Here is a 12,996-nt window from a genome sequence, read left to right as displayed (position 1 = left end):
TGGTTTGAACAGTTTTGCATTGGCAAAGAGAAGATTTGGCAAAATTTCATAGGTGCAACCCCCAACTCAGCTCTGCTGCTCACCCCACAAATGTATGTTCTTTACAAATGAGGCTTCATTTAAAAGGGAATAAACAGACTTTCCTATATGATTTATCCTCATAAAGCATTGTTACAACAAAGAAATAATCTGCTAGACAACCATTATCTTACTTTTTGTTATAGGTTTAGAACGCTAACAGTATACTGGTAAGATTTAAAGTCAATAGCATGGCATTTTGTTGACAAAAGGTAGTTATTTTACATTATTTACAAGTTAAAGTTAGGGTCTGCTGAAATTTTTGTTAATTGTTAGCAAACACAACATTCAAACTGGGCTCCTCCTCCTTGGCTCAGTGCCAGCAGCAGCCCACACCCACAGCCTCTGACCATGACTACATGAACATACTCACTAGCCCAGAAACCACATGTAGCATCTCATTTCTTTGTGGGAGAAACTCAAGAGCCGCGCACCAGACTTAGCATGTTAGCACACGCTAATCACGGTATTTGACACAAACCTGGTTAGCAGAAAGCTAACTTGTGTTGCTGTTCATCCTGTTTTGCTCTCCAAGTTCCTGAAAGCAAGTGAAAGCCGAGCCAAGCTTCACCCTCGTTTTGGAAAAAGCTTAATCTGTTCGGCGTTTCGTTTCACTTTGGTTGTTTTTCTTTCTCCGTGCTACGTCCACTAACGTAGGTGCTCTGATTAGCTTCTTCCACTCGCTAATCAACACGCAAAGTCACTTGTTCACTGGGTGCGCTGCGATTGGCTGATATAAACATGCTTAATCTCTGCCCAGAAACGTCCTGATACAACCAAAAAAATCAACATTCAGGCAGAGGAGGGGGTTTGAGGTAGACACAGACACTGACACACATGTATAGAGGCACGTGGGAGACAATTTAGCAGGATTATTTCTTTAAAAGTTGACTTTTTTTATCGTTAAGATAACAAATTCCCAAGACCAGGGTCAGGTTCCACAGCATAACAGATTCTTGGAGTTGATGCCTCTTTAACCTTTCTGTTCCTTCTTTGTCAATCAGAGTGTTGGACTAATTATTTAGCATAAAAATAACAAATTCAAGCTACACTTGACTAAAAAATGAACATCTGAACATAAACCAGAGATAAAATCATGCAAAAACTTGACATAAACTATTTGACAAAGTCAGTCCGGAAGCTTCAAATGCTTTAGCTTCTATTTGAGGAGCTGCCTTGTCGTCCATCTTTATATTCAACCAATAAGTCGAGCATAACCCGACAGTTGTACCCAGACGTTAACATGATGCAGGACATTGTAAACCAACAGTCTGCACACGTCTGTAGCCATGAGTCGTTTCAGGCTGATGTTGCTGGCATGGGAACTCAGAAAGACAAACAAATGATTTATCAGGAAGTAGCTGACTCACAGCAGCCAATCAGAATCAACTGAAACAACTGAGCTGTTACACTGAGCTCTGTGTGTGTGTTCGTGTGTGTGTTTCAGGGCTGGTTAGCAGAAGTGGAGGAGCGGATGCCATCAAAGAGTGACACACAGCGTCGAAGTATCTACGAGACCCAGAACAACACAGCAGTGAGCAACAACTGTGCACAGGACAGAGAGAGGTATGTTATACTCGGATGAAAACAACCAAACGCCTCCGCACAGAGACACCACACACTCTGCGTCTTTGGAAGAAGACTATGTATGTTTTCACAGTGTATTTACTGTGTGTGTGTTGGCCTTTGAGCAGCCCGGATGGCAGCTACACCGAGGAGCAGAATTCAGAGACTCAGGTCAAAGCCAACATCAACCCCGCTCCCAATCCCCCCACGTCCACCACGCCGGAGTTCGATGACGAGTTTGACGATGAGGAGACCCTGCCCACCATCGGGACCTGCAAAGCCTTGTATCCATTCGAAGGTAACATCAACCACACATGAACACATATTAAAGGCTTTTATTGATGTGCAGCAGCTGCTGAGTTCAATCTGGAAATGTGCTGAACAGGGAGCTGATGATTCCCCAGATGCAGGGTGGAGGAGTTTGATTGCTCCTGATGAGGAGGAGGAGGGTCGTGACCTCTAAGAAGAGAAATGTGCAGAGGTGGAGGATGGATGGATGGAAGAATATTCCTCTGGTGGATGATTTTAAAGTAATAATAAGAGTTTCCCTGATGATTCAAGTGCTGGACACAAATTATTAAGATGGACTAGAGCAGCTAAATGCAGAGTGGAGGAAACTCGGGGATTCCCTACTCTCTTATCCTAAAAAATCAAACATTAAATGTAGAAATGTTATTCTCTTTTCTTCATTTTGTTACTCAGTTTAAAGCGAGTATGTAGCTCGGATCGTAAGCATGTGTTCCTCGAGGAGAAGGAGTAAAGCAGGACACTTTGTGGGGAAGCGTCTGTGTTATTTACATGACGAGCAGAGAAGATTGAGTTGGAGGGTTTACCAGTGGCGTTGTTGCGTTCTGCTGTCTGGGAGCACTTTAGATTAGAGCTGCGACTAACGATTATTTTAGTAATCGATTACTCTGATGATAAGATTTACGATTAATCGAGTTGTGATTTAATTTGATGACTATTGTTTGCTTAAAGATATATACAAAGAAACAACATATTTGAACATTATTAAGCAGACCAGATGCTACATTTATAAAGTGTAACAAATGACATGAATGTATTGTCACGTAAAGAATCAACAGTCTGGGCAAAATAACAGAAAACATATTGTTATATCATCTGATTAAAAATTAAGTGGGCCAAAAAAGGCAAATAAATAAAAATGTGTCCTCAGTCTTTTCACCTTCAGGTCAAACAGTTCACCCCCTCTGCCCTACCACTGTCTGTAGCATCTAATGCTAATGCTAACATTGGTTTAATGAACTCCTGGTGGTTTTCAAATGAGGAGATGATTTAAAAAAAAAAGACGAAACGAGTTCTAGAAGACATACCATGCATTTCACAACATATAAAAGGAGTGTATGTGGGATTTTTTAGCTACTAATCTCACAGTGAGCTCCTGGCTTGTTATCGATGAGTCCATCATGTTTGCGTTTTAAGTGTTGGGTCATTGCAGTCGTACTGCCGAGCCATCCAAGGTTATTTTTGTCAATTACCATGCTGTGTACTTTTACTCAGTGTGAAATTCTCCCAAACTCTGGAATTTTCTGTAATCTACACTCCTGTCCAGTAGGTGGCGGTAATGCACCTTCAGCTAGTGTCCAACTGCTTAATAATCCAACAAAAAGGAAGAAGACAAATAAACAGAAGACAAACTAAAACAGCAAAGGTGCAGCACAGAGCATCAATTATGGAAAAATGTTGTTACTAATTGATTTTTATCGATTTTATGGATTCGTCGTTGCAGCCCTACTTTAGATCCAGTGTAAGGGTAAGAAAGTGGAGGATTAAACCACGACTGATTGTTGCCAACTAAGAGACTTTGCTGCTACGTTTTATGACTTTTCAGACCCCTCTAGCGAGTTTTTTTTTTTTAAGACGACAACTCTTGCAACTCTTCTGGAGTTTGGAGAATCTGAGGTTAAAGCGCGTTTTGATCTCCTCAATGGTCAGCGTGTGTGAATTCCTCCCCTACCCAAAACACAGGCAGTCACGCAAGTGTGTGTCTCATTATGGTCACTTCTGCCAGTCCCCAGCTCAGATAAAGGAGGAGGGTTGATATTTAGACACTGATAAAACAAGAATGGACAGAAGAAAGTTAATTTGTAGTTGTAAACATATTTATGATGTTGTGTTTTACCTGCTTTCTGTATCTCCCAGGTTATTTCTCTCTCCTACGGAGCCCAAACAGCAGCAAAATTTAGTGGCTTTTGGTGACTTCCGGGACAGCCAATAGTGACTTTCCTTACTGAGGAGTTGCATGTTGAAACAAGCAATGTTTCACTCAGCTTTAATGATGTTTGAAATGGGAAACAGCCTCATTCTTCAGGTTTTTCAGGACTATACATGACAGAAATGATTAAAAATAATCTGTTAATAGTAGATTATGATCCAGCCTGTGTTTTCCTTCCTGTGTTTCCCTCCTCAGGTCATAACGAGGGCACCATCGCCGTGGCAGAAGGCGAGCTGTTGTACGTCATAGAGGAAGACAAAGGAGACGGCTGGACACGAGTGCGCAGGAACGAAGACGAGGAGGGATACGTCCCCACGTCCTACGTCGAGGTCTTTTTGGAAACAAATGCCAAAGGTGCTATGACATACATTTAACTGAGCAGCTGTGCGTTTGTGACAGTGGTTTAAAAACAAAAAAATGGATGTCGCTGTTAGCTCAGAAAAGATACACACTCATTGTTTCTGGTCCATCGTGCCTCTGACCGTCGGGCAGATGATGTGTGAAAATGTGCTTTTATTTCTGAGCTCTGAACAAAAAATATGGGTTGAAAAAATGTGGAAGGAAGTTTCTGGATCCTCACTTTTTAGTCACTCTTGTGCCACCTAGTGGTCATTTTGCGCTTAGCATTATTTGACAATGATCACATGTACATTTCAAACACTGAGACACAGTATTTGATCTTTTTTATACTTTTTCTTTTGTTTATATTTTAAATTACTGTCTGCTTTCAATCAGTAGCTGGATTAATAATATATTTGGGCGGGAAAAGCAGAATGTGTAATCATCAAGCAACAACTTGAATCATCAGATTCAGGAGCTTGTGTGTTTTTGTTGTACCTGAAAACAAAGCATGCTTAGTGTGTATATATATAAATACAAATATTTTTGTAGGGAAAAAGTAAAAAATAAAACAAAAACACTCCCCCTGTTTCCCTAAAGTTGCTTGCAGTAGAGTAATCGTAGTGCTGTTTCAAGAAAACTTGTGATAATCTCTGATTAGACGATTGATCAACTCGTGACTCCAAACCTTCTTTAAATGATTTCTTTCTTTTTTATCCACTTTTCGATAATGATAGTGTTGGGATATTGTGGTCCTTTTGTTTCTCCAGCCCTGTGGTAGAGGAATACAGGAGTGAGAGTTGTCTGTACTGAGCTCGATGGTGAGAATCGGCTGACACACCGAGCTGGACTTGAAAAGATTTGTGGTTGTTTTTCTGCATGGGTGTCTGAACCGTGAAAGCATGGTGTGTCATTCCACCTGGCTACGACAACAACGAGACATTCTGTGCTACTTTTAAAGACTGGCTTCGACTCAGAAATCATTTCTTTCATAACTCATTACATAAGCCTTTGTTTAGCTTCCTTTTAATCAGCTTTGACGGCTTGTTGTTGGCACAGCATGGGGTTGTTCATTCGAGGATGTAAATACACTTTGTGCATCTTGTAGCTTTGAAAAAGAGAGGTTCAAATCAGGTTTTGAGAGAATATTATGATGTGGCATGTGACAAATGAGAGGCTGAATCTAGGGCTGCAACTAATGATTATTTAAGTAATCGATTATTTTGACGATTATTTTTACGATTAATCAATTAATCGAAAAAACAGGATAAGAATGCATGATTGGAAAGTTAGTAAAACCAAACGTGTGTTGTTATTTAGTTGATGACTGTTGTTTGCTTAAAGATATATACAAAGAAACAACATATTTGAACATGATTAAACTGACCAGATGCTACATTTATAAAGCATAACAAATGACATAAATGTATTGTCACTTACAAAATCAACTGTTTGGGCAAAATAATAGGAATAAAGCACAGTTATGTCATCAGATTAAAAACTTGGTGGGCCCTAACACTGTCTGTAGCTGCTAACGCTAATGCTAACATAAGTTTAATGAACTCTCCTCCTCTCTCGATATGATAAAAAGACAAAACGAGTCCTAAAAGATAAACCATGCACGAGCCCAACATGTTTGCATTTTACTGCCATGACATGCAAGGTCATTTTTGCAAATGTTGCAGTTAACACGCTTTGTGCTTTTACTCAGAGTAAAAGTGATTCTATAATAAAAGGGTACATTTCGTGTCTATAGGGTAAACTTGTCAATTTTACTTATTATTAATTTAAAGCAATAACCAATTTTACAGTGGGTCATTTGGGTGAAAATTCACTTTCATTTAGTACAAAAAGTTGACAGGTTCCTCATTAGTTTGGCTAAAAATAGAAATTATGTGTTGGAATTTGCAGTTTTTGTGCTTCCCGATGTCTCAAATGTCAAGTTTGTTCTTCAAAATTATCACTAGAATACATATTCCTGAAAATTATTGTCAGTATTAGTTGTTTAAAATAATCATTAGAATATGACAAAGAATTTAGATACAGATAAAATAATTCAATCAATCAATCAATCAATCAGTCAGTCTTTATTTGTATAGCGCTAAAGCTTAACAAACGTTATCTCAAGACACTTTACAAAAACATTTTCAGGTCTAGACCTGTAAATGTAAATAAAATTTTATTAGCAGTGACCCAACATCAAGTCAAGATAAGGAGTCTTATCTTATCTTAATCCACCATGAGTACAGGACTTTGAAATATTTAGCAAGTTACAATGGAGAGGAAAAACTTCCCTTTAACAGGCAGAAACCTCGGACAGAACCAGACTCATGTTAGAAAGACATCTGCCTCGACTGTGTTGGGGTTAGAAAGACAGATAGAGGAGAGAGAGTGGGAGAGAAAAGATTTATTTTATGTGTGTCCGAGAAATGAGCGTCAACCATGTTACCCATTGAAAAAAACCCTATAAATCGGCAATGGTTTGCTCCAAAGTCACATGACTTAAATCAGCTGAGGTCTCATCCTTTTTGGTGTGAACCTTGAAGAAAGTGTGTCATGTTTCAGCTCCTCCTCATCAATATTTCATCAGGATGATTTTCTGTACATGGGGCGCATTAACTGTTCGTTACCAACATTTTCTGCTGTTCTTATTATAGATGTCTGGGCAAGCATGATTAAAAATGGAGAAATTGTCAACCGCAATTTTAATAATTATGTTATTATATTCTTTTAAATTTGGCTTAACTGTGATATAAATGATGAGGAACGTTTCTAGGGAGCCACGTTTTTTGTCCACCACACAGTTGACAAAATTAGGATCCAAATTTTTTTTGGTTACTTAAATATTTTAAAAATCATTGGAGCTTAAGCTCGCTTACTAATGAATTAAGTAAAAAAAAAAAACACACACACATTTTTTTTCACCTTTTTGTATACCTGAAATGTTCCCCTAATTATAGAATCACTCGTGAGATACTTCCAAACTCTGGTATTTTTTGGACAAACAACTTCTCCGGCTCTGCCAGCATTTGGGTGTTTACTTGTTTCCCTCATGCAGCTAAGGTAATCTACACTCCAGTCCAGTAGGTGGCGGTAATGCACCTTCAGCTAGTTGCTAACCGCTAAAAAATCTGACAAAAAGGAAGAAGACAAAGAAACTGAAGACTTTAAACGACACTTTTAACGACTTGTTTAGCGACACTTTTAACCATTTTTATTGATTTTATTAATTCGTTGTTGCAGCCCTAGCTGAATCCAAGTTTATTTATTGGTTAGACAGATTAATTCCTTTGAAGTTATTTCATACATACATGGGTTACAATGGGTTCTGTCTTCCTCTGTCTGTCTTTAACTGAAATTCCTGCAATGTAAGAACTTTCTAACTTTAATTCCTTTCACTTTTTTTGTTTGTTTTCCCCTTTTTTTTGACTTGCAGATTCCTAAAAGTGTGAGAGGCTGGCTGAGGAATGGCAGGGCAAGCAGCCTCGGAGAAAACACCACCACGTTCCTCGCGCGCTCACAGAGTCAGAGAGAGAAAGTGAAAGATGACCCCAAACTTTAAACAAAAAATCAACAAAAAAAACATAGACGGCCGATTTTTAGAACACTCATCAGAGTTGTTGCTTTCCCTGTGCAGAAACTCTGCAACGTGAAGCAACAGTTGGGAGAAATCCATCTAAATTTAGAGCTCATAACCTTTTTCCATTCTTAACACCCATACAGCAGTCACAACCACAGTATTCAATTTGCTTTTTTGTTGTTTCTCAGCAAAGCTTTTGCTTCTTAATGGAACTAACTCCGCTTGCACCGCGCTCAGCTTTGACTGCGGCTGTCGGCTTCCTCGCTCTGAACGTGCCCCCTTCCTCCCCCTTCTGGCTGTGCCACTTCTCTTTATCCTCACTTTTTACCCACACACACACACGCTCACACACACACAAGGCGAAGGGTGTGGTCAGAGACAGGACGGGGACCAGCAGGAGCCACCCTCAAACACCTTTCATGCAGCAGTGTGTGTGTGAAAGAGACATTAACCCTTCCTTCATCTGGAGCTCTGAAACCCTCATCTTCACCTTCCTCTGAAATACATATTTACAGGTTTCAACCAACTGGATAATGAAGAAGTGAGGTGCTACTCATTTATCTAAAGGCTACATGCTTCTGTTTCATGTGTTTTTATGTGAATGCCTGTTTGTGTTTAAAGTCCACACCCCCTTTCACATATCCTGAACCAGCCCAGAGGAAAACAGATGGATCCATTGCTTGTCCTGTGACTTCTTGTCTGTCTGTTCCTCTCTCTGACCACCCCCCTTTCCTCACCTCCACAGTCCCTCCCCCCTTCCTCTAGCAGCTCCTTGTGCTGCTTTAGCTCAGGGTGCGGGGGGGCCTCTCAGCGTTGCGGTGTGCTGCATGCTTGCCCTGTCTTCCTCCTCGCCCCCCTCTGCTAACAACCCGGTGGAGGTGTTGTTTAGGGGGGATGTGTGGTCAGCTTCGTCCAGCCTTTCTGTTACGTTAACCCTCATTGCCTGGTCTCACTGTTTGAATTAACCTGAATGCTACTGTTTGGGTTCAGTGCCTGTGGTTCATTTTATTTTATCTTTTTTTTTTTCTGTCTCAGAAAGCATGTTGTCCTGTTTTTAACAGCGAGTGAGTGATCTCCTCCCCCCAGTGTTCCCCGGTTTAATCTCTGAACTGTCAGAAAAGGACAATAGGGACCTGAAATGTTGTTTTTCTGAATGACTTTTTTTTTTTTTTTGCATAGGTAGGTCTTGTGCGTTTGTTTTACTGTTAAATACACAGTACAGTATGTAAGTAAAAATGTTAGTATTGTATGTTTTTCATCAGAGTGTCTAATGCAAGTTGTTAGTTTACCGTTAATCACCCTGTGGAGACGCCTACACTCATTTCAAGCAGCAACAGTTCAGCAAAAAATGTAAAACTTATCACTTATCCACATGGAAGCCATTTTTCTCAGGGTGGGGGTTTGAACTCATTAGCTTAGCTTTTTATTTTATGCTGCTGTTTCTTCAAACAAAAGTAAATCTGAGAGAAATCAGCCAAAATTGGTTAAATGCTAACATTAGCATTTGTAACTCGGCTAGCCTAAAGATCAAGCTACTTCCTTGCTAACATTACAACTTTTCACAATGCAATAAGATAAATTAAGACCTGTTTAACAGTAATGTAACCTAGCTAGCTGAAATAGTAGCACAAAATTACTCTAGTGCTAACATTAGCGCTTGTGACTTAGCTGTTTGTAGCTTACAAATTTACCTGTGCTACAGCATTTTCAGACAATAGCTTAGCTTAGTGTCAATAATATGTTAGTAATGTTAGCCAGGAATTGAACTAACAGTTATGACGTAAAACGAGTCGTGGATTTTTTTGGGGTTTTACGAATTGGCCCTATTTTCAGATAATTTCTGATGTTTGCTAACAACTGCTAAGCTAACTCACCTGTTTAGTGTTACGCATTTAACCCATGAAGTGAAACTCATAGCAAAATATGATTCAGCTTTGCAGTTAGTAGTAGTCATTACACAATGACTCATCAAATTTGTTGTTTAGCTTGAAACTACCACTTTTTCTGAGATTTTTTTTATTTTTTTTAAATCTAAGCTTTTTTTTTTTTACCTTACAGTTTTATATTAATTCGATTTTTGATGGTTAGTTTCCCTGTGTAAATTAGGAGTAGCTAGCTTATGGTAAAGCTAACTTATTTGTTCACTGGGATCCCTGTTAACCACTGCTATAAATTTCTGTTTTAACTTTTTTGGCTTGTAGTAGCTTGTATGCTAATGTTAGCTGCGAGCTTTGTTGAGCCTTGCTGTGTGTGCTCAAGGAGTCATCTGCAGATGTTAGCAATAAACTGCTACCTAGCTAACATTACAGTTTTTTAGCAGTTTTTGACAAAAATTCTTTGAATGCTAATGCTAGCACGTTTTAAGTAGCTAACATGAAATACTTTGCCAAGCTTAGATATGGTCATTATTTAATTTTATTATTATTTTTTCAACATTAGCCTGGCATAGCATTCACTTCCTGGCTAACATCATAGTGAGCTAATGTAATATACTGCAATATGATGTTAGCATTAAACTGCTACCTAGCTAACATTACAGTTTGGTGATGTTAATGTTGTGACAGCCAGCTAGCTAGCAGTTTTTGTCAGAAATTCTTTGAATGCTAATGCTAGCACTTTTTAAGTAGCTAATATGAAATACTTTCCCAAGCTTATCATTTCGACATTAGCCTAGCATAGCATTCACTTCCTGGCTAACATCATAGTAAGCTAATGTAATATACTGAAATAGGAACAGCTTCAATTCCTTGACAGTTATAATGTTAGCAATGAATGATAGCTGTGATTTTGCTTTTGGTACTTGGGAGTGAGTTATTAGCTAACATTAGCATTTAGCCACTTCTTGGTTATTATAAAAGTACAACTTAGAATGCAGTCTGACTTTGTAAGCATTTACACCTCCCACCCTGAGAGAAAAATGGCCTCCATGTGTGTATGACTATTTTACACCTGATGTTTTAAGGATGGTCCACTTTAACTGTCTACTGTATATGAAAATATACTGTGATCTACGTTTTACCTGTGAGTTTGTGACTGAGATGTGACCCAGAATCACCTGTTGTGGGCCTTAACTGGGTTCTCAAAGAAAAAGAATGACGCTGGTGAAAGGATTAAGATGTGATTATCTCAAAAGTTTGGGGGCAAATTTGAGATTTTTTTGTAATCAAAGATAGAAATTGTGTCCACTGATCCCCTTTTTCCTGCTCAACGGCACATAATGTACGTGATTTTAACATTTCTGTTTTATACTTTTGATGATGATGAGTTGACTTTCAGCTTCCTTTGCTTTTTATTTACTAGTATTTTAAAGCTGGAGATCTGTGTTGTAGCTTATTCTGCTTGAATGCAAATATGAGTAACAATGACACGTGTGGATGAAGCCATTTTTAAATATCCATCTGATGCAGCATTTGTATGAATGTGGAGGAACGATGGAGTAAATGACTTTGGACTTTTGATGGAAGGAATGATCATACCCCAGTTAAATCAAGCTCATTAGTACCACCTTTGCTTTGATACGCCCCTTGTTTTATTCAGTCGACGAGCCCAATGAGGCTCAGGTCAACACTTTAAAGGCAGTGTATGTAATTTCAAACACCACAAACCTTTTAGTTGATGCCCCGGATTAACCTGCCTGTACAGAGGAAAATGGCACGTTGGAATTAGAGAGAGTATATATGAATATATAAATAAAGTTTAAAAAGGAAAAGCATCTATTTTAACTATTGAGAGTCTTACCATTACTTTATCTGCTTTGCAAAGTAAGACTTCCTTTCCTTTGTAAAGGTCTACCAAATGGTGTGTTTTTTGCACTTTTTTGTTTGTGTTCCATTTGGTAGCCCATGCTTGTGTTTTTGGAGCACTGAATACTTTGTATTGTGTTTACTGTGCCAATTAAATATGCCTGAAAGTTAATGAGCAGCTATTTGTGTCTTTGTTTTCCTTCTCCTGGGAATTTAGACGGGATAAAGAGCCAGGATCCCACAGCATCTATCATTAGTAGCTGCAGGAGTTATTACACACGATTATTAATTCTACGTTTATGAGGGTGAAAAATGCATGAAGACTGATCATGTCGTGTGATTTAATCAAACAAATTTAATTAAAAAGATTTCCCATCTCTTCGGCATATATTTGAGTGGTATGTTAATTTTATTACTGGTAATCCTCCAGTTTTCTTCAATGACTAATATTAATCAGATCTGGAATAAACACGTTATTACTTCTAATCCAGTGCCTTTTTTGACCCTTCCAGTACACTATACATAGTGAAGCTTCTGTAGCTGCTGTGATGGAAAATGTTAACACTACTTTGCAAATTACACCTCACAAGAATTAGTTGACATGCACTTTAAAATATCACGAAGGTACCTAAGCAACCACCTAAGAGCTAAGCATACAGGCGCAACTTTTTAAACTGATGTCAGTCAGTGACCACGTCATCATCGAAGTCTGCACAGCTTTATTTTGGAGCATGAAACCGATCTCTAGGTAGGCAAAATTAACCAATCATGCGTCACCCTTATGGATAAGAGTTTTTCACAACCAGGCCCTGTAAAAAAAAAATGTAAATAAATAAAATAAAAGCAGGGAAACAACATCAAAACAAACTGAAAAGTGCAAATAATGTTTCTCCAAGCGGGAATACCAAGGCCCACATATGCGTCCAGCCAATTTGGGATTAAACAAAATTTTGTAGTAATGCCATCAAAATAATAAAACATAGCAAAACAACAAAAGAAGTTGTTGAGCAGTCATGAGCCAGGTTAAAACTCCAACAGAGCATTGAATTTAATGGCAGCAGACCCCCACCACCACAGGCTCTAAAGGGCAGATTTACTGCACCTGTTACACTATTTTAAAGATGGTATGTGTCTTATTTATTTATTTTTTTTACATGTTTTTTTTGTTTATTGTTACTTTATTTTTTAATCTTTAGTTTTATTGTTAAATTATTATTAAATTATCATTGTTATTATCATTATTTTTTTTAAATAAATCTATATAATAATTTAGTAATAAAATAATTGCTTTTTTTCTTATGATAAATTATTATTGTTTTTTTTTTCATTTTATTTTGTTAGCTTTTCACTATTTATTTATTATTTTAATGTCTCTTTTATTTCATCTATATAAACATGTATGACTTCAAATTTAAAGCCAAAAATTAAATTAAAAAAGTGTGGGGAGGAAAAAA

The 12,996-nt window shown here is 38.1% G+C and overlaps 1 protein-coding gene across 22 annotated transcripts in view; it reads left to right on the top strand.

Moving 5' to 3' along the window:
- The window catches only part of fnbp1b (formin binding protein 1b), a 106,805-nt gene extending 95,091 nt beyond the window's left edge, over positions 1-11,714 (top strand). For 20 of the 22 annotated variants that reach the window (XM_074689771.1, XM_074689773.1, XM_074689770.1 and 17 more), the window contains 3 exons: positions 1,526-1,644; positions 1,773-1,942; positions 4,076-4,753. In XM_074689771.1, the coding sequence (XP_074545872.1) occupies positions 1,526-1,644; positions 1,773-1,942; positions 4,076-4,254 (468 nt within the window). In that variant the 3' untranslated portion in view covers positions 4,255-4,753. Of the gene's footprint in view, positions 1-1,525; positions 1,645-1,772; positions 1,943-4,075; positions 4,754-4,989; positions 5,041-7,655 lie in introns of those variants that run through there. The other 2 variants (XM_074689768.1, XM_074689769.1) reach the window with 2 other exon arrangements.
- Positions 11,715-12,996: the final 1,282 nt, after the last annotated feature.

This window comes from Halichoeres trimaculatus, unplaced genomic scaffold (genome assembly GCF_033239565.1).
Source record: "Halichoeres trimaculatus isolate MK-OKI-2021-1 unplaced genomic scaffold, fHalTri1.1 fHalTri1_scaffold_16, whole genome shotgun sequence".
Classification (NCBI taxonomy): Eukaryota; Metazoa; Chordata; class Actinopteri; order Labriformes; family Labridae; genus Halichoeres; species Halichoeres trimaculatus.
Note: the sequence above shows the minus strand (reverse complement) of the source record. Positions and strands in the feature narration are given on the sequence as shown.